Below are 21,341 nucleotides of genomic sequence, written 5' to 3' on the forward strand. Positions count from 1 at the left end.
CTACATTTATTTTCCTGATTCTTCATTTTATAATTTAAATATGATCTTTGTGAAGCAAAATCTCTTGTAAACTTTTCCCAACAGAGTTAAAGAGTAGCTTCTAACAGGGATGTCTCTAAATTCTGAATGAAACCTAATAGAGATGCCACATATTAATAACACAATGATTAAAAACTTTAATATTTGTGTTGTGATGTCCAAAAATCACACAGATTGATACTTTGTATTGTCGTTAATGACATCACCCTTTGAGAGTGTGCTAATATTAATACAGAATCTCCTAGTATTTATTCATGTTTTAGGGCAAAAGCCTATGAAAAAGTAATTTTGAATATAAGAATATGTGATGTTTTTGTAAAAAAAAAGAGAAATTATATCACAATTAAATGTGCTGTGAAATGAACTAATGTTCTCAACCCATACCTTAGTTGTGGAAACTCTCTTCATACCAAGTCCAGAATGCTTTTACATTTTTCCCCTATAATGCCTTTACAAACTGATTTATCAGAGCACAGCCTCTATAGAGATTAGCAAAGGACACACTTCTAAGTAGTATTATTGTGACAATGACAGGATATGATAAATTAAATACTTTGAAATTCTATTTGGTTTCTGACTTAGGCAATTATTAACTTTTATGCCTTATGAAATGAATATTATTGAATGATTTTTCCTCATCTATCTAGTAGGAATCCTATTATTTATTATTTGACTTTGCTGAGAGAATAAAAGTAAATGTCTCTCCATATTTAACATAATTTGGGGCCTATTGATCTCTTCTTACTACAGATATCTAAGCTAAATAGTAAATTTGCCAAAAATAGATTGTAGAAAAGAACATATATGAACAATCTCACTGAAGAATCAGGTACACAGCATAAAGATTTTGCAACTGGGAAGAGAGCTGAATAGAATCTCTTCACTTTCCAGTCTTTCACTGGCAGTATGCTAATGTTGTGAAATTAAGAACTCATTTGTTTTGTTTTGGTTTTTTGAGACAGGGTCTTGCTATGTAAAGAACTTGTTTAAAAAATATTTTATTTACTGACTATAATATGCCAAAATTCTTATGGCTTATGGAACTCTCCATGCTAAAGTATTATCCAATGTGAAAAATTTCTACAAAAATATTTTAATGCAGTGAGTACATTTCATTGTAAAGAATCCACCTGTGAACATTACATTTAGATATAAAATCAGATAACAGAAGAAATACAACAGTTGTGATAGTCACACTTAAAGTCTTAGTTAAAGGCCGAAAAAGGTAGAGATACAGTTTGAATACTCCTTAGCCCTTCTGAGAAACTGCAAGTGGAAAATATGTAGAAAATAATCTATCCTATGGTAGTTTTAGTCCATCATTCCGTCCCGGGATTCAAATGACCACCGTTGTTCTCCACCACTGGAAACAGTTTCAAAGTCAATTGAGACTATACTTCTGTACCTACTCAGGCATACTACCATGCATATAATCAGGTACACTACTGTGTTGATGCCAGTTGTCATATATATTTATTGGTTATTAACAGCACAAAGTTTACTTCACTTTCTGGTAAAGACAGATGAACTAAATTTAAAAACCGGATTTGCTTGGTATTTCATTTTCAAATTACTGATACAAATTTCCAAAGAAATAATTATACATTTTGCTCGACATCAAATAGATTTCTGCAAAAGGTTGCTAAGATAGATGCATTTTTTGTTCAATTTCCAAAAATAAAGAATGCCTTTCTAACTGAAAGCATTTCCAACAGAGAGCGTTGCTAGCTCTCTAAAATAAACATGAAAAAGAAAGTATAAAAAATGATCTGTTGGATTTTGAACAGCCCATTTAGTTATATAAAATATTTTCTGTCCCAATACTTTCTCAAAGTCAAAAGATAGTTCCTTCCTACAAACAGTATAAATAGAATCTTCATTTTAGTCTGTTTCCATGGCAACACTGCTGGCCTCCTTGGTTACCATGAGTTGCATCAGCTGACTGTAAAATTTCTCATTCTTCTTTACGTCTTGAGCTTTGTCTGTTCTGTACACCTAACAAATTAAATCATCTGTTATGTTAATACACAAACGACCATCCAGATACCTATATTTGAGGACCACAAATGCCTTCCGAGCGTCCCTGAGGTGCAGGTTCTCCAACCAGTGAGTGGATTCCTCCCAGGTCTGCAGTGCCACCTGGTGGCCTGGAAGTGGACTCGGTGCCTCTCATGCCCCGCCACCTCTGATGCCTGATGAATTCTTTCGATTCATCTCCACTGGTTTCTGTGCTTGAAAATTTCATGTCCCATTTTTGCTCTTTAAACCATTCACCTATAGGTCTTTTCCTACAGCGTCTCAAATCACTCTGTGGAGGTTGGCTTCCAGAACCTTTGGAGTAATATGCCTTTCGATGATGGTTACATTGGGAATTTTGTTGAAAACTAGTAAGTGTTTCTTGGCAAGTCTACATAATGATAAAAATCGTGGCCCAGCTGCTGGAGCCAGGGTGGGCGTCTGGGGTGCGGAGCCAGGGCCCACGTGCTGAGCCCCCGACACTGGGCCCAGGAGCCCCGCGGCAGCCCAGGCATCGGGAGTGATTGACAATTTCAATTCGAGAAACTGTCCGTTGTTCAAAGCTTGCACGCGTAATTAGGGCACTGCTGTGAGATCAAGGCAGGTCCAGCAGCAGCTGACACCTGCTCGTTAAGAAAGGTTTTGTATTACGCGTCATCGTGTGCATGCCATGCTTGCGGAAATAATTCTTATTACCGCAGAGCTGTTTTGCACAATATCTATCATTTTAAATGTTTATAAATTAATTGTTTAATATATTGACACATTCACTCCAAAAAACCCCAATTACAAACATATATGCACTAAACACCAGCATACTCAAGTTTATAAATCAAACACTACTTAACATAAAAGATCACATAAACATCAACACAATTATAGTATGGTTCCTCTAAATCCCTCTGTCTTAAATAGATCAACTGGACAAAATATTCAACAAAGAAATATCGGAGTTGAACCACATCTTTCAACAGATGGACTTAATAGATATCTACAGAGTGCTCCACTCAAAAATAGAATACACATTCTTCTCAGCATCACCTGCAACTTTCTCTAAAATAGACCACATACTAGCCCATAATGCATGCTCAAGTAAATATGAAAGTATCAAAATTATCCCATGTAAATTATCATATTATAGTGCAATGAAACTAGAAATCAATGGTGAAAGAAACCACAGAAATTATGCAAACATGTGGAAAATATACAATACACTCTTGAATAATCAATGAGCCATAGAAGAAATCAGAAAGTTCCTAAAATCAAATAATAATGCCAATACAACATATCAGAACCTATGTGACATAATGAAAGTAATCCTAAGACTAAAATTTATTGCTGTGCAATAAAGCAGAGCTAGCATAATAACCTAATGACATACCTCAGTGTCCTAGAAAAACAAGAACAATCCAAATCCAAAGCTAATTTAAGGAAAGAAATGATAAAGATCATAGAAAGAATTAATGAAATTGACACTAAAAAAATACAAAGAAACAATGAAGAGCTGGTTCTTCAAAAGGATAAAGAAAAAAATCATGGCCAAATCATTTTATAATAGGTTTCTTTCTACTAATGTATAATAATTTGTTAGTTTGTAAACCCATGCCTAATTAATGAAATCTCTAGCCATATTTTATAGCATTGACTAAACAAAGTATTCAAGCAACATTTTCTCCAGGACCCATCAGAGTACCCCAGGAAGGCAGGTTTCACTGACTGGCAAACCATATGTCTAATAACAGATTTACCAGACAGTGTCTTGATTTTCACACATAAGAATATTGCACTTAGTAATGTAAGTGTTCTGACTATAGGATACACATTTCCCCATTCCCTAATGTAAAAAGAGCTAAATTACTATGGGTATGCATGTGTCAGCTTTCTATTACTGCAACAAATACTGAAATAACTAACTTATTCTGGGAAAAGGTTTATTTTGGCTCACAATTTTAGAGCTTTCAACTGTGATGGCTTGACCCCATTGCATTTGGGGCCATGGTCAGGCAGTACATCTTGTCTTATTTATTCGGTGAAACCTAGATCAAAGCCCAATTTTTAATCTTTTCCAAGCATCTTCAAGTTGTCCCACCATCTTCTATGTTTGTACAGAACTTCATTTACATCTCATTGCAACAACTTCAATGCCATTCATTTGGCAAAGATTTGAGTGTTTGCTATGTGTCATAATTTTATTACTATGGATAAGAAACTTGAAGATTCGGTCACCAACAAACCACATGATCAGACTTAAAGCTAATTGCTTTATGTACCTTCACTGTTGAAAAATAAAATATTCAAATGTATCAGAATTCTTTCAATGTGTTATTTTATGCTTCAGGAAATAAGTTAAAGTATTTTTCTCCTATAAATCTCCCTTTCAACTACTTTTCTATTTTTACTAAAGTGGTCACTTTTGGATAACTTCCTCAAAACATGTTCCTCTAACTGTTCCCCCTTCCTATGCTACATGCTGTTTAACCATACTGAATTTATTTTATATGCTTATCTAATTATTATTAAATATATCTAAATGCCTGGATATTCAATACTGTAATTCTGAATATCTCTCCACAATGTAATCTCCATGAGGGAAGTGTCACATTTGATTTGTTCTCATTAATATTCCCTGAATGGTAGTATAATAGTAGATTCTCAAAGAATATTTGTAGAAAAATTAATAAATAGCAAATAGTTTTTTGATGATTAAATAATATTGAAAACAATTAAAAATCTTCAGTGTCATCAGTCATATTTTGTTTTTTCTCTTAGTATCCGACTGCTGTTCATGCCAAGAAAAGTGGATTGGCTATCAGTGCAACTGTTACTTCATTTCTGATGAAAGAAAAACTTGGGAAGAAAGTAGTCAGCTTTGTGCTTCTCACAATTCCAGTCTTCTTCAGCTCCAAAACAGTGTTGAATTGGCATGTACTTAATTCCTATTTTCTATATTTTATTTGCCCTCTAAAAAATGATGTCTAAATAAGGTGATTACTTTGAATCAAGTTTTCACTCAGGTAGAAAATAAATGTGATCTATCAATTTCAGATTCTTTGAGATAATCATTATAAAAATTCCATAAAATTCTTCAGATATTTGCCCCTTAGGCATAAAAATCTATTAGATAGATACCAGGTAAAATATAAGAACCTTCTCAGGGACAATTCAAAAAAGCTGTAATATGTCATTATTTTTACTAATTTTAGTCAAAGAAACAAGTGACTGTAATTTTTAGTTCTAGTAGAATTTATAATTTGTTTTGTAATTATGTAGCTTTTGTTATCTTTCTGAGATATAATATAGACCAGTAATGGAGCATATGATCAGAAAAATTACCAAAGTCTTATCTCCATGTGCTTGAAGCATTTATGCTGAGTATAGGTTGAGAAAACCATGTTCATAAAGTTTATCTTTCACAATACTGTTCAGAGAGGATTGAATTTGGCCATTTCTCTCTCATGAAGAAGTGTTCCGTGAAAATTCTAACTACCTTTATGATGTATTTTATTCTTTCAAAAAGTGAGATTTTACAGTATTTTTTTCTCCATAAAAGAATAGGCCTAATCAATGAAAAATCTAAGGCACAGCCCTATAGCTTTTAAGTTAGAAATGTGATCAGTTTATGTGATGGACAGGCTGAATCGTATCCTGAACACTAACTTCCTTTAAAACACTTTATTCGTAGAATAGCTTTAAATTTGTTTGTCTCTGTTTCCAAGCAGGTTTTCATGAACACCAATCCTAAATTTTACTGGATGGGTCTCTCTTCTGCCAAAGAATGCGCTGCCTGGTTGTGGGAAGATGGCTCAGCTCTCTCCCAGAATCTGTGAGCTTCTGGCCTTTTACATTTTTTCTCTTTTAGAATTTTTTTTTCTCCTCATGAAAGTCACATCCAGGGGTTTCATAGCTAAAAAAAATCCTGTGTGGGGCATGAGAAAACATAAAAAATAGACACGTAAGAATAAGAATCACGGCTCAATCTAGCACATCCAAGTGAAATGAAAGTTAGTGTACTTGTGACCTTATAAGAACTCTGACTTATGTCTTATTTTCACTTTTGTGCAAGCATTTGAAAGCATATATACATATACACATGCTCACATACACAAAGGTGATTCAGAAAAAATACTATATCTATCATTTTCTTTATCTTTTTATTTTTATTTTTTTGTATCAGGAATTGAACTCAGGACCTTGTGCTTGCCAGGCAGGTGTGGTGCCACTGAGCTATATCCCTGGCCCTCATTTTCTTTATCCTGCTAGAGCTCAATGTTCTGAGCATCTTCCATGTTTCAAATATCTTCTGCTTTTTATATGTATTTTTGTAATATTTGCATCTCATTTTCTTTAATAAGGATGAGATTTGCAGAATTATACAATGGCAAATTTGTGCTCGGGCTTTTTGCTGTAGATCAGATCACATATACTTCATAAACAAAATGGACAACAGCAACAAAAAACAAAACAAAACAAACAAAATCTCTGCCATGGACATTATTGATTACTGAGAGAATAAGGATTTAGTTTTGTGTAGTACTGTACTCTAAAATCATAAAAATTCTGATTATTGAAAGAAAAAACCCAGGTTTTATCTCACTCAAATGTTTTAAAAAGTTCTATCATTTAATAAAATAAGTATCCCTGAACATTCTCATTCCTTTTTTCCATATGTTAATATTTTCTTCTTCATTACAGACTCCCATTGCTTCCAACTCCAAGTCCAGGGTACTGCATAGCATATAGTCCCAGAAAAGTGACTACTTCCGAACTCTGTGGAATCAAGAACCATTACATGTGCAAGCAGCGGCCCATTTAAATGTTTCTTTGAACAGAGAGGTGGACAACACAGGTCCAGGGTCACTAAAAGTGGCACCTTTTTTCTTATATTATTACTGTTGTCTATTTCTAGGGTCTGTAAAATGTCTCAAACTGTCTTGTCCTACAACTTTCACGTATTTGAAACCATGCATTTTTAAAATAGTAGAATTTGTATGCTTGCCCCTAAAATGTAAAGTGTAAAGATAAATAATTCTTTGAATTTTAAAAATTTGATACATATGTTTAATATTAAATATGATTTTATGCACATATTCTGGTAAATTATCTTTGAAGAAATTTAAATAAAATTTAATTCACACTAAATGATATGTATCCACATTGTTTCAGTCCTTTTCATGACTATTCACTGGGACATTTCAGTCTCACTTTACTTTTCTGGAGGTAGCAATAATTTAAAGTTCTTAATCTTTCTGGATAGTCTTCAATGAAGACTGATTTAGGAAGAATGCACTTAAGATACATGGGGAAAGAGTCAATGCAGAATGTAATATCTCTCAAGTATTTAAAGTAGACTAAGAGTTCTTATACACTGCACTTTATGAAGATGTGAAATGTTTTGGTTTTGTTGTTTTCCTGATTACAAAATTATACATTTCTAATTAAAATTTTAAATAAAGTACAACATTGATTTGGGTACCAGTTATACCATCTCCCTATTTTCCTTCCATAAGGGAATTTCTCCAATTTTGGTTGTGCTACTTTGCGTAGTTTCTCTCTAATGATGAAGCTGGCCTATTTGCATAATTTTCATATGGTATGAATCTCAAATGTTTTTAGTTAGTTAAATATTTATTTTATTTATTTGTAACAGGGTCTTCCTATGTAAACCAAGCTGGTCTGAAACTAACCAGGTAGCCCAGGCTGGCTTTGAATGCATGATCCTCCTGCCTTAGTCTCCAGGGGACTGGGATTATAGGCATGCACCACCATGCCCAGCTTTTTATTTATTTTATATGGAGAAATAACACTGTATGTTTTTTATATGTATGACATTATGTCATTATGCTTTGAAGTACACATTGTGGAATATTTGATCTAGAATATTAACAAATGTGTTCCCTGAAACAGTTATCATTTTGGTGGTAAGAGCCACAACAGCTATTCTGTATGTCCGAGTACAATATGCAATCATTAACTCTTCGCTCCTAGCTGTAAATAGATCCCTCGGAATTTAGTCATTGATCTAACTGCTATCAACTGTTTTCATTTAGCTGAATCCAAATATGAATGTATCATGGGATTTTTCAAATCATCATCCCATCAGGAGTCCAGAGCCTCATTTTATTTTCAGAGAATTCAGTGCAGTTGTGAGAGTAGTGAAAAAACAGTAAGTATTGGGTATGGATATTATCTAATCTCAGATAGCGTGCAATGCCAAAAAATTTGTCTCTGCCTGGGAACAGAAAATTTCTATCACTTCCCAGTTATAACTGAGATGTTATTTTGCAGCTCTCTTATCATTTCAGGATATTTTGATGGACGATTCTCACTGGAGTGGAGGATGTTGGCCACCTAGTGTCTTTTTAAGGCATGGCATCATCGTTTTGGTCACCCTCAGTTCAGACTCATCTGACCTGTTTCATTTTTACTATTCATTCTCCCACTATTATCTAATTCCTTCTTTCATCCCAAAAATATTTTTAGTCTTTTGCATTGGACAGACTTCTTTCATGCATAGGACTTTCTACCAAGTTTCTTTTATTCCTCTAATATGTGATCTCTGCTATATTTTCTGGGGAGAGACATGTTACTTCTCTCTGTATGTCTGTCTTTTTGTCTATCTATCTCTCCTGTGAAATAGAATAGTGAGCGTGGAAGGATCTAGTTGAGTGACATATTTTGTGTTAAGTGTAGAAAAGGAGAGGGCGAGCAAATGGGCAAGAAATATATGTACTAGCAAAACAATATTGGCTGGAATTAGTTTGTATTTTTAACTTCAAATACAAATAAGTGTAGTGAAAACAAAGTGTCAATATGATGCATGATGTTTATTTCAGTCTGTGTTGATTTTAAAAGGTAAAAATGTCAGTCAAGTACGTCTGTAAACAAATCTGCAGGATTCTCACCAGTGGCATGCATGTCTAATTCTCTTCCACGCTGTACCAGGGTGATTTGCATACTGGGAGCAATACAGTGGAAATGATAGTGTCTCAGTTCCGATGCCAGGTCAAAAAGATAGTATTCTTTCTTTTTTCTCCTCCCACATCTAGTGATCTATGAGGAGCCAGTTATACAGTCATGAGCATCCCCAGGGAAAGACCATAGGGAAAGGAACTGAAGCCCCTTACAGACAGCCTGTAAGAACTGAAGTCTGTTTCCTAGAGCCACTCAGTGAGCTTTCAAATGACATCACCCAGCTGACTTCTGACGGCTGTCTTATGAGAGACTGAGTCAGCTCCATCCTTCTAAGCTGGTCAAGGTTCCTAGTTCTCAGATGCTATCCAACATCATAACTACTTATTGTTTTTAAGATGCTAAGTAATAAAATAATGTGTCATTTAGCAATAGATAACTAATACATATTTTGTTATCCATAGGCAGGTATGGTCAGTGGAAAAAATTGTAGTGCTTTAAATTTGACAGCAAAAGAAGCTAGAAAGACTGGGAATGCTGAAGGCTTCTAGTGAGTGCTGTTATTGGAAAGTGGAGGAAGTTATTCTAATAGAACCAGAAAGTTTATGAACACTACTGTTGGTAGTATTGTGGGAAGCAGAAAACATACTTAATGTATTATAAAGCTATGTAAAGTTATTTCTGGTTAGAATGTTGAAAATGCTGCCTGATTTCTTACTATTTATGCAGTGACATAGAAGGCATATAACGGGGCGGATGGACTATTAAAGAGAAAGAATCTGAAGCTTGCTAGTTTTGGTATCTGACCTCATCAAATGTCAAACAAAGCTAAAAGTGAAAAACAGATTTTGAGTAAAGATCACACTTAGGGTACTCTCAGTAAAGTATGGACTAAATAAGAAGTTGTGAGTATAACTATAAAATTACCTGTAAGTCACAGAGAAAAAAGTGGTGCCTCAATTGAGTTAGACTACAGATCTATAAATGTATGCTTCACAGATTTTCTTAGGCAGAGGTTCTGAGAAGCTTTCAGATATTGTCTCTCAGGTGTCTCAGCAAATGCTCCAGGTAGAGAAACTCATAGAGATTTATGTGTGGTTTTTATGAGTGTGGTGAACTCCAGTATCATCCATAGAAGACCTCAAAATATTTTAAATATAATTATATCATTGAATCAGAAGCATGGACAGGTTGGGTTGGACTGAGGTGGACAAGAGAATAAAATAAATAATTTAATACATCCATGCATACATATATTTGTTCCCCAAATATTGCAAACAAAATCCAAAGAAAACAATAATCCCTCCACCAAAACCAGAAAAACAACCAGTCAACCAACCAAAGACCTTTAAATGAAGAAAAGATGCTCAATTGCAATCATCATAAAAGAAATGTACACTACAATACAAAGAAATTAAATTTCTAATTTATCAGGCAAAATTTTAAAAGCTTGGCAACAGATTATGCTGTAGGGATTAGTGGGAAATAGTTATTTTCATCCATTGCTGATGGGAAGGCTAACTGCTACATTTCCAAGGAGGGAATTCTTCCTTTCTCTCTGCTTCTCTCAAATAATTTTGACACATTATTTGATATTGAAATAATTTTTCCTCTTTTTTTACTTTGGTGCCTTCATATAGGCATACATGTGTGTGTATACACACAAACACAATTATTCAGCAGCTTCGATAGTTCAGAAAAATCATAAAGGCACTTTGCATACTACTCTGGTGAAGCCCCACAATATTAAACATCCTTACATTTTTTTCAAAGATTCTGAGCTCATCTTCCTTGTATTTTTAACCTTTGAATCACTGTTCTAGTTATAAACATGAGTTTTGAAACATGATTCTAAATGTTATTCTCCAGGTTTTTCCCAAATAACTAAGAAATCTCAAGAAGTGTAGTTATTGATTAAATAAAATGGAGGAATGACTGAAATACTGTTTCATTGATATGCTTTCTTAACTTTTTTATTGTTGTTTTTATTATAATTTATTTTAACTGAAACATGACATATACAAATTATACATATTAATGGCATACCAAGTAATGGTTTAGTAGATCCGTACATTATATAATGCTCAAATTGGCTTAAAGAAATGGATCTCTTCAGTTACCTTCTTTTTTTTCCTGTACTGTATAGGGGATTAAATCCAGGGCCTTTGCACTTAGCTACATCCCTAGCCTGCTTTCCCTCCTCTCCCCTTTCCTTCATATCTCTCTCTCTCTCTCTCTCTCTCTCTCTCTCTCTCTCTATTTCGAGAGAGGGAGGGCCTTGATAAATTGTGACATTGTCCAGGCTGAGCTCAATTTTGTGATCCTCCTGTCTAAGCCCCCAGAGTGCTTGGGTTACAGCAATGCACCACCAAATTTGGTTCAGCTATCATTTCTGTATAATAAAAACTTTTAAAATCCTCTCTCAGAGTTTTTTGAAATGTACAGACCATTATTATTATCCATAGTCACCCCGCCGTACAATAGCACACTTTTTGCTGTCCTTTAACTGAAACTAAACACTCATTTGCAACCATGTCTCGTGCTTCTGCCACCTCATAAACTCCTCTGCCTGCCATAACCATAATCCTTCCTTAACTAGTACGAGGTCAAGTTGTTTAAGTTCCACACATTTAGAGCATATAGTCCTTGTCTTTCTATGCCTGGCATATGCATGCTATTACAAATGATAAGATTTCTGTGTTTCTTATGATTGAATAGTATCACAAGGGGTTGTATGTCACATGTTCTTTATTCATTCACAAGATAGTGGACCCTGGGTTTGTTTCCACTTCTTAGCTACAGTGAAGAATGCAGCAATGAACATGGGAATGCAAATGTCTCTTTGATATACTGATTTCAGAAATCTGGTAATAGGATGGTTGGATTATATTGCGCTTCTATTTTTGTTTTTCATTTTATTTTTATTAATACATATTAGTTATACAGAGTAGTGGGTTTGTTTTGACATATTCCCACTTACATGTAACATTCTTTGGTCTTCTCTCCTCCTTTTATCCCCTTCTCCTTTTCCCCAAGGCCTTATTCCCTTCTTCTTGTCTATTATTTCCCCTTCCACTGTCCTATGGGCTGTGATATTCATTTTTTGGATTCCCCATATGAGACAAATTGTTATATTTGAGTTTTTGAATTGGCTTATTTCACTTAACATGATGATCTCCAGTTTCATCTATTTTCTGGCAAGTGACATGATTTCATTCTTCTGTATGGTAGAGTCTGTTATGCATATAAACCACATTTTCTTTAGTCATTCATCACTTGATGGACAAGTAGGCTGTTTCCACAGCTACGTTATTGTGAATTATACCACAGTACACATGAGTACTAGTATCTCTCTAGTAGGCTGACTAATTTTTTGAGGAACATACCAGGAATGGTATAGCTGGATCAAATGGAAACTCTATTTCAGAAGCTTTTCAATTTTTTAAGCAATCAAAAGAAAAACTACAAGTAAATTCTACAATTATAAATAATAAAATGGCATAAATTCATGTAATACAAAAGTAATTACATTTTGAGAAATATGTACTATATCTGAAGGTGACTGGTAATTTGCTTAATTGTTAAATTGTGTCTTAGAGCTTTAGGAAAGTACTTAAATGACAAAATAATCAAGAAGCTAAAGTTTTACTGAGAAAAACCATGCAAAGTCCCCACAGAGATAAATTAGCACTAACTATTCTTGAACAGAAAGAAACTAAAAAGTGACAAGACAAACTTGACTTTTAACATTCTCGCTATTATTGAAAGTAGAACATGATATCTAATAATACATTGCAGAGAACTTAAAAAAAGTGGTGGTAGAAGTGAACCACTTACTTGATAGACAATACCTATGTTTCATTCAATCTGAAACTTGAAATCTAAGACTTGAGTGAAACATATTGGACATTACTGAAAATATACTAGGTATTTTAAAATAAGTGAAGGTCAGAATGATGAAAGGCCTCAACCCTAAAGATGTTTTCAAAATTCAGGACTTCCTATGTGGTTTACCCAGATAGCGCTTATTGTTACGTTCTATTCTTGCCCATTAATTTCTCATGTAGGACCAGCTGACAAAGATATTATCTTATCTGTCTGTTCTTTCTCTTTGAATTTGTCTTAGACTTTATACCAAGGATCACCAAGGATTCCTAAACTCAGAACTTTTATCCTGACAGTGAAGAGCACCTTTGTCTGGGAAATACACATTCTGCAAAGATCTTGGTGTTGTCCTCTAACAATAAGGAATTTATATTTTTCAAGGTATTAATTTACTTTGTGTAAGGACTAGTATTTTTGAAGATTTCAGTAAAAAATGGATCAAAATGAGTTGAATCAAAAGAATTAAAAGTTTATTTATAAGGAGATATGGTGTCAGATAGATGAAGATAACATAGATGACAGATAAATGAACTTGTAATATCTATATGGAAACATATTTGAAGAAAATAGACCAAAAATTTTACTGGGAGAAAGTTCACAAGACTCACTGTTGGGTTTGCACTTTAATTAATGCATTCAGGGTCATAGAGTATTTAGGAGTAAAAGACACTTGAAGCTTCCTTTGAAATATTTTAAGATTTCTTCCTGTGATATAACATATTTAATGTGCAAAGTATTCAATTTAGTATAAAACTCAAGTTGTTAGAATCCAAAAGTGCACAAAGGGTTCGAAGAAGTAACTAGCAATAAGAGAATCATTCAGATGTGAACTCAGCACTGAATGGCCATAGTGAAGAGACAGCAACACAAAACAAACAGAAAGAAAAGACTGGTTGGAAGAGAAATGGAAAAAGGTAGGATTATTCATGGGAATCAGTGAGAAATTCTAAGTGAAACAGCTATGCAATATTCTTAAAATCAGTAGTATGATTTAAGTCATATTTTACATAATTGTCTAATGATCATGGAGCAATGTAGGAGAACCAATATACGCCAAAAAGAGAAAATTGTCTCTGAAAGCATAAAGATGTGTAAGAACAGATCAGAATTGAAGAGAATCAGAGAGGAACTTTTGTAAAGAAGGAAACAGATGCTCTGAGACAAAGAGGTTGCAAGGAGCGTAGGTCACGTGAAATGAAGAATTTCTCATGCCAGGTTTTTAAAACACTTATTTGACATGCAATGACTATTAAATAATTCAAAAGGTCCCAGAAGTTTGTAATTTTTGAAAATGTTTCCCTTGCATTCTACTCCTAAATGGTATGCAATACCAACTCCTTTTATAAACTTTTGTACACTAACAATGTTTGCTAATTTGCAAGAAACTCTAGATCTTTTGTTAGGCTTGCCTACAAACAATCTGTATACACCATCTAAGTAGTGACGGCATTTATATGGCCCATGACTTATAACGAAGATTGTATTATTTCCAGTACACTTCTACTTTTCAGACATGAGGGAGGAAGGAGTGACTTATTCTGAGCTGAAAATTCAAGCTCCATCCCAGCTGCCGAGGAGAGTCCCTGAGTTAGCCAAACCTCAAGGGAACATCTGTTTGGAACATCTAGGTTTGTGGTTTTTTTCACATTTATTTTACTTTACTCCATATTTTAAAACAATGTCTGTAACATGTCTTTAACTGGATGCTGCAGATGACCAAACTTTCACTAGCAATCATAATCAATATTTAAACTATTCTGTGAGTGTGGATTTCGATTTCAGAAAAAAATTACACAATATCTACCATGACCTTAGCTCTAGATACTGGATAAAGACATTTTGAGTGAAATAATAAGTTTTGTAAATAAAGTTATTTTATATGCCAACCTTACTCTTTTGAAGAGAACAGAATCATGATGATGGATATTTTGAGAAATAAAGGAAAATTACTATTTCATATTTGCTGTGAATCCATGGTAATTTCATTTTTATTTAAGTTTCATTGCTATCCCTGTCATTATCAAGTATACTTTTGCTCAGCATTTTACCTTATGTTTGTGTTTTGTGACTACAATTTCATTTTCATCTTTTATTGGTTACATAGGATTGTATGAATTTGGAGCAATTGTTTGAACTGTTGTGGTTCCACATAAAACAATGATGTGTAGTTTGTACAATTAACCTTTTTAATATTTAAATATTGACTTAAATCTTTGGGGTAGGCTTTCACTAGTGTAAATATCCAACTACATGAACATTTATCCTTATGATGTGGGAGTGAACACCCCTCCCAATCTCAGCACTATTAGTTGGGAATGAATATTCAGTTGCCACAGGTCACATGAATTTGTTCTGTGAAAAAAGTGATGGATACACATTATATAGAAAGAAATTGTTTTTAAAAGGTCTGTTCTTGTGATTGTTAAAGAATGGATTAATTGATATTTAAAATTTGAAAACCTTAATTTATATTTTCTTCATCTATGTTTAAAGTATGTGTCTCAGAGAACCTAAAAATCAGACAGACCCATTTTCTTAAAATATTGGACACTGATATCACTTGACTATGAAGAAAATATTTTATGTTGTGGGTTGTGATGAAAAAGGAAATAATATTCATAGATTACTAATTGTGACCTCCAATGAAATTACTTAAATATTTGTACAAGATGAATAGTTAGTTAAAACAATATAGGTAAAAATATCTATCAGCTGACCACAATTTTCTTTTCTTTCCATTCTAAGAATCTGGAAAGTAAAACAGTAATAATCCAAAAAACAAATATTTTCAAGTAGGGAAAGATCAACAATATCAAATAGCAATAATGCCACCAAGATTATGATAAGTGATTAAGCAGGATTCTTAGTGACATTCTTGAGATCAGCTTCAAAATTGGCAAAATAGTCCAAAGTGGAGAAGATGAAGGAAAGAAAGGGATGTAGAGAAAGGAGACAAAAAATTTAAACTATTCTTCCAACAGTTTCTAATGGAGGAGAGATACTTTGATAGATACAATGAAGGGAGAAAAGGAGGTTGCTTACTTATTGTATATTTTCTTGTTCTGACTTGAACCAATTTTGGTTTGAAAGAATGACATGGAATGAAGTGGAAAGAGTTAGAGTGAGCAGGAGCAAGAAAAAAATGTCCGGGGAAATGAGGACAGGCTTTTCAAATGTAAGCACAGTAGAACATGTAATACAGAATATTGATGTAGTGGAAGACATTAAAACACTTAAAAAATTCTTAACGAACAAAGGAAGAAGAAATGTAGGTAGATCTGGCAAAGATGAATATGTTGAGTACATGATGGCTTCCTCAAAATCACAAATAATTGTAACATATAAACTCCCAATAAAAATGGTGTTAGCAAATTATTCACAGAAAACCTAATATAATTAAGAGAAGAAAAACATTCAAAGCTAATAGCAAAAAATCCCTAAAAGTGTAAGAACAGTAATGTCTACCTGTGAAACTTCAAACTTAATAGTTACTTGTCGTAGAAAAAAAGAGGAAAGTCCCTTTAATATCTTAAAAGAGCAGAAAAATCAAATAAATTATTGTATATATATGAGCATGAATATTATGTAGGCAATTTAAAAATATTTTTGAAGGATTTAATGATCTGTGAAAACATTAATATGTATTTTAAACACGTAAAATAGACATGAAGATAATAAAATGAAATGATAGTAGAATGGTTTCTGACTGGATCCATAGTGATTAGATTTTTAATTTCTTTGTTATAATTTCTGCATTTTTCAAATGTTAAACTCATTCCATATAATTTTAGCTTAAAAGGAAAAATATTTCATTTTGCATCTGATATTAAAATTAATATAAGATCATTAATCAAGAAAAGTTTTATGTAATGAAATCTTAGGCATGCAAAATTATTCAACCATATAAGACCAACACATTTCTTTGGAGTTTGATTGTGATACAATAAAAATCTGATTATACATATAGAAGATAGTATTGGATAATTTACTCTTCTCTTTCTAGTAGGTTGTTCTGCTACGTTGTCTTCATGGAAATTAATTACAGTGGTTTTGTTGTTCATCTCCATGGGCCTTCTTTTGTCTCTTGTAATCTTAGCCAGACAGTGTGAGTCTGACAGAAATGAGGTTGGCTTGTTTGCTATTCAGAGAAAGGAATCTCTTTAAGATCATTCATTGGTATGATCAATTTTAGTTCCTAAGGAACAGTTATATTTTAGTTATGGTCTCTGTACTGTAGATGATTTTTAAGAACCATTAAGCTCAAGGACCTGAGTTCGATCCCCGGTACCAAAAAAAAAAAAAAAAGAACCATATGAAATTGCTACCCAGGTCCTTACCTTGGTCTTGTTTATATTGTCTCATCTATCTGGATTATCTTTGCTTTCCCTAGCTGATAATCTTTAACATCACATCAGGATTACTTCTGAGAAATGTCAGGTTTTTCTTTGTCAAAAGCAATTGCTCAATAATGTGTGCTACAACTTACTATGTTAAGTTTCCTATCAGATTGATAATATTTTAAATTTGTCTATATTTGTCTCCTGTTTTGTTGTGTCTGGAAGAGACCATTGATAATGTATTGTTATTGTTAGTATTCCCATAGCAAATGTAGTGTTTTGTGCGATAGCAAATTTATCTTCGTTGAAATGTGATGAACCAAAATGATGTTTGCAATTTGTTCTTCAGTAGCAGAGAGGAATTCAGGAAATCTCACCTGCAACCAGGAAACAGGTCCACAGATTTCAGGAGATTCAAAGAGTCAACAGTCATTAACAAATGTTCAAGGTAATTTAGAATAAAATCATGAGTTTTCTAAGACTTAGAAAATACCTTTCTGTGTGTGCATTTCCATATAAAAGCATATAAATAAAGTATGAGTGAACATTACATGCATATATGACATGTTCACCAATAATGTTCTTAAATTTGGAAGGTACTGAAAATGCTGAAATATTAACAATTGTGGTATTAGAAAGAGAATGTTATAATCTACTTTTGCATCATTGAAATTAGCAGGATACCAATTTGAATTGGATGAATATATTTCTGTCATTTAGTTTATAGGATTAGTATGTTCTACAGTTTTAACACCTATGTTTCAATTATGAATGCACTGATTGCAAACATTTGCACATCACCTGCTTTTTTCTGTAGCTTGGAAGTGTCACCCTTGTGATGATAGCTGGCACCATCACGGGAGCAACTGCTACTGTTTTTCTAAAAGTTTGACTCCTTGGAGAGATTGTGAACTTCGCTGTGCAACTTTTCTTTCAAAATTTCTTAGATTAAATGTTGAAGAAGAGCTGGTAAAAATAAATATTTTTAAGTTTTCATACATTTCTCTGGGAGAAATTTCTTGGACCATAGCTTTTTTATCTTCTAAGATATCCATATAGAGAAACTTACGTGATCCACATAAGAATACTATATTTCCTCAGGCCTAGTGTAAAGTCCCTAGTCAACAACAACTGTGCAAGTTTTATTTACATCTGAAATTTCCCTGTCTCTCTAGCCTCCTCAGGTATGAAATTCCATTGCTCGCATTCCCTCACCACTTCCTCCACTTACTCCTTCTATATATTCCTTAAAGTGTAATCCAGTTTACTCCTGAGAGTTTCACTCTCCCATTCTTCATCCTGTGTAACCGTCTCTAATAAATGCCTACTCACTTTCCTAGTTTACCACAGAGTCATTATGCCTTGAAAAAAATTTGATCCCCTTAATCGCTTGTGTGCCCCCGATAAATACTGTCATTTCATTCCTTACTTCTTTTTGGTAGCAATTGCTTACTCGATGACTTTGTTCTGTGCTTAGATTCTTAGGTAACAATTTTATTTATTTAATTCCCAATACTTAGCATCATGCCAAGAGAATTGTAAGGCCTCTACGATGGTCGTTGCATGAATAAATGAATTATTGGCTATTAGTGTGTAGACAAAGAGTCCCTAGAGCATTTTTATTATACTGATAGAATTTCAAATAAAATAAAAATACTTAATAATGTGAAAATGATTTTACATAGCAAAACCAGTCACATGTATTGGATTTCATTTTCTGCTCTCATTCTATCCAGGATTTTGTAAAAAAAAATATCAAAAATGCAATGTTACATGCACTCAAAAAATTTTGGATCAGCTTATATGACAACAGCAGCCAATCAAAATGGACTTGACTAGATGGCTCAACTTTTACTGTGGACAAGTTAGTACCTTTTTCATATTTTGAAGCATCAGTTATAGAAAGAAAAATTCTGGGGTGCAATGATCAGATATTAAATTCTATAGCTCAGTGTTCCATAATTACCAAGAAACAGGAAAGGAAGCCAGAATGAAAAACTAGGAAAGTAAAATTATCAATGTGCTACCACCTTTATAAGATATGATATGAAAATACTTTCAACCGATTTTCATATCAATCTTACAGTTTGGGGATTCTTTGCATTTGTACATAAACAAAATAATGTTTAGATTAACTTCTATAAGATTATAAACCTAATATGTATCAAAGACAAAAAATAGATGTATCTATAATATCAATAATTTATAATGATCAATAAAATAATAAAAATCCTTATGAGATTATATCCAATGAGATCCAAAGCCTTACAAAAGCTAATTTTCAAATCACTGTTCAGTATGTATCCTACATTCTGACTTTTTATATGTTATCTACATATGAACATTTTACCAGCAACATTTGCTTATGGTGAGCATAGCAACTTTTAGTTCAGTCTGTACTATTTGTCTCCTGAAGTTCATCTCCTTCTTATCAACTGCATTAGTAATGCATGGGGAAAATGAAGTTAAAATATATAATCTGTTAATTTTCCATACTTAATGAAAATCACATTCTTCAGAGAAAGTTCCATTTAATATACCTAACTTTTTGACATTGTTAGGTAATTAGTCTCAGTTTGTATGCAATCTCATTCTCATTACTCCAACTCAAAAGGAACAATTCAAACGTGATCTTGAAAATGAATACTAATTGTGTTTTACATACAGGCTAATGATGATTTTTAAACAGTCATTTTTCTAGGTGTGTAGAGTTTCTATTTCCCAAACCATAATGATTCTGTATTTCCAAACAAGTTTTTACTGAGGACTGTGAGCCTAAACCTATGTTCATAATGCTACTGATATGTTACGTGGTCTTTTAAATCTCATTCTTTCATGAGTGTATAGTGGAAAATTCCTGACCCTTCATAATGCATTCAATTACAACAGACTTATTACTGAAATACATTCAAGAATTCAGTTTTCTTTTTTGATGCTACACAATTAAAAGACTTACAAATATGTAAAGCAATATCAATGTTCTCATTAATTATTTTATTTTGGAAAATATAATTATTCTTATTGTAATAATATACACATTTATTATTGTCATATATATTTATAAGTACTCTTAAATTTTTATAAATTTCAATTTTTGATGCAGCAATAATGGATATACACTGAATAACAAAAGTTTGAAGAGATTGGTCAATAATTTTTAGCAGAAGACCTGACAACAAATTTATGGGAATTTCCCTTGTAGCAATGATATCACTGATTTTGTTAGTATACAGCAGGCACTCACACCTCCTAGTGTACTATTAATAAAACAGAAATGTTGCATATTTTGCCTAAGCATACATAGAGGATAACCAGGACTAAAGAAATGTTTACCATGCCACTTCCATTAGCTTTTAAGTGAAACAAATGCCCTTTTATGAAAAGGTATCAACTTCTTTATTTCATTAAGTCTCCCCTAAATTATGTCTTTAATTCAATTTTAGAATCTTGAAAAGTTGAATCTGCACATTTCTGCCAGTTTTGCCATTGTTTAAGTGGAGCAATGGTGTTCTGGAGTTCTTATCTCTTTCCTTTCAGAACTCTTGAAAAGAATACATATCCATTTTCATTTATACATTAATAAATAAGCCAAAGAAATGTATTGCTCTAACTTTTTATAAAAATATCATAATTTTCACTTAATGGAGTTGATATGTGAAGTATATCTTAATTTACAATTGAAATTCTTTTCTTTTCTAGGGTTCAATTAGGCAGTCCTGTCATGGCTGATAACCAATGTGAATATATAAAAGATGATCAGTTACTGAATGGAGACTGCAGAGAACCTGGTTATTGTATATCCAAGAAGAATGCATATGGAGATTAAAGTTTTAATATTCATAAAAAAAGAAAATATGAAATACAAATACATGATTTTTTACTTCATGTTAAGAAACTTTTTTCTAAAATTATGTATCTTTATGATATTAAATACCATACAATATTACTTATAATAAATATGATATCAAGTATTCCTAAACATGTTAACTAATCAAAAGGACTTGAGCCCATAATATCTTAACATGATTAGTGAAGGTCGTGATATATAAAGGACAATAAGAATGGAATGAAGAGATTAAAAAATATAGAAAAGAAAGAGGTCATAACATTCTGATTGAAGTTTTAAGTACTCCATATTCTTTAAAACCTTTAAAA

The 21,341-nt window shown here is 32.9% G+C and overlaps 2 protein-coding genes and 1 pseudogene across 3 annotated transcripts in view; 2 read left to right on the forward strand and 1 right to left on the reverse strand.

Annotated features, from left to right (window-relative positions):
• The window catches only part of LOC101711887 (natural killer cells antigen CD94), a 7,438-nt gene extending 244 nt beyond the window's left edge, over nt 1-7,194 (forward strand). The window contains exons 2-5 of the mRNA XM_087214110.1: nt 2,334-2,426; nt 4,825-4,976; nt 5,775-5,878; nt 6,748-7,194. Of these exons, the coding sequence (XP_087070236.1) occupies nt 2,334-2,426; nt 4,825-4,976; nt 5,775-5,878; nt 6,748-6,868 (470 nt within the window). The 3' untranslated portion in view covers nt 6,869-7,194. The remainder of the gene's footprint in view (nt 1-2,333; nt 2,427-4,824; nt 4,977-5,774; nt 5,879-6,747) is intronic.
• On the reverse strand, nt 1,817-2,205 carry LOC106009454 (signal recognition particle 9 kDa protein pseudogene; annotated as a pseudogene).
• Nucleotides 7,195-7,336: 142 nt separating the features above from the next.
• LOC106009456 (C-type lectin domain family 1 member A-like) lies at nt 7,337-21,009 on the forward strand. Of its 2 annotated transcripts, XM_013072443.3 has the most exons (7): nt 7,337-8,218; nt 13,091-13,230; nt 14,361-14,477; nt 17,536-17,634; nt 18,004-18,155; nt 18,923-19,050; nt 20,886-21,009. In XM_013072443.3, the coding sequence occupies exons 3-6, from the start codon at nt 14,363-14,365 to the stop codon at nt 19,019-19,021; spliced, it is 465 nt and encodes a 154-aa protein (XP_012927897.1). In that variant the 5' UTR covers nt 7,337-8,218; nt 13,091-13,230; nt 14,361-14,362; the 3' UTR covers nt 19,022-19,050; nt 20,886-21,009. The 2 variants fall into 2 exon arrangements, with proteins under 2 accessions (XP_012927897.1, XP_087070237.1); XM_087214111.1 differs by lacking the exon at nt 7,337-8,218 and having other exon boundaries at nt 10,965-13,230.
• The last annotated feature ends 332 nt before the right edge of the window (nt 21,010-21,341 follow it).

The sequence above is a fragment of the Heterocephalus glaber genome, unplaced genomic scaffold (assembly GCF_053883595.1).
Source record: "Heterocephalus glaber isolate CG9 unplaced genomic scaffold, H.glaber_assembly_v1.0 deba00001444, whole genome shotgun sequence".
Classification (NCBI taxonomy): Eukaryota; Metazoa; Chordata; class Mammalia; order Rodentia; family Bathyergidae; genus Heterocephalus; species Heterocephalus glaber.

Coding starts and splice junctions, on each gene's coding strand:
- LOC106009456 (XM_013072443.3), top strand. CDS start 14,363: ATGAGGGAGGAAGGAGTGACTTATTCTGAGCTGAAAATTCAAGCTCCA. Junction 14,478..17,535: donor CATCTGTTTGGAACATCTAG/GTTTGTGGTTTT, acceptor TTTGTTCTTCAG/TAGCAGAGAGGAATTCAGGA. Junction 17,635..18,003: donor GTCATTAACAAATGTTCAAG/GTAATTTAGAAT, acceptor TTTTTTCTGTAG/CTTGGAAGTGTCACCCTTGT.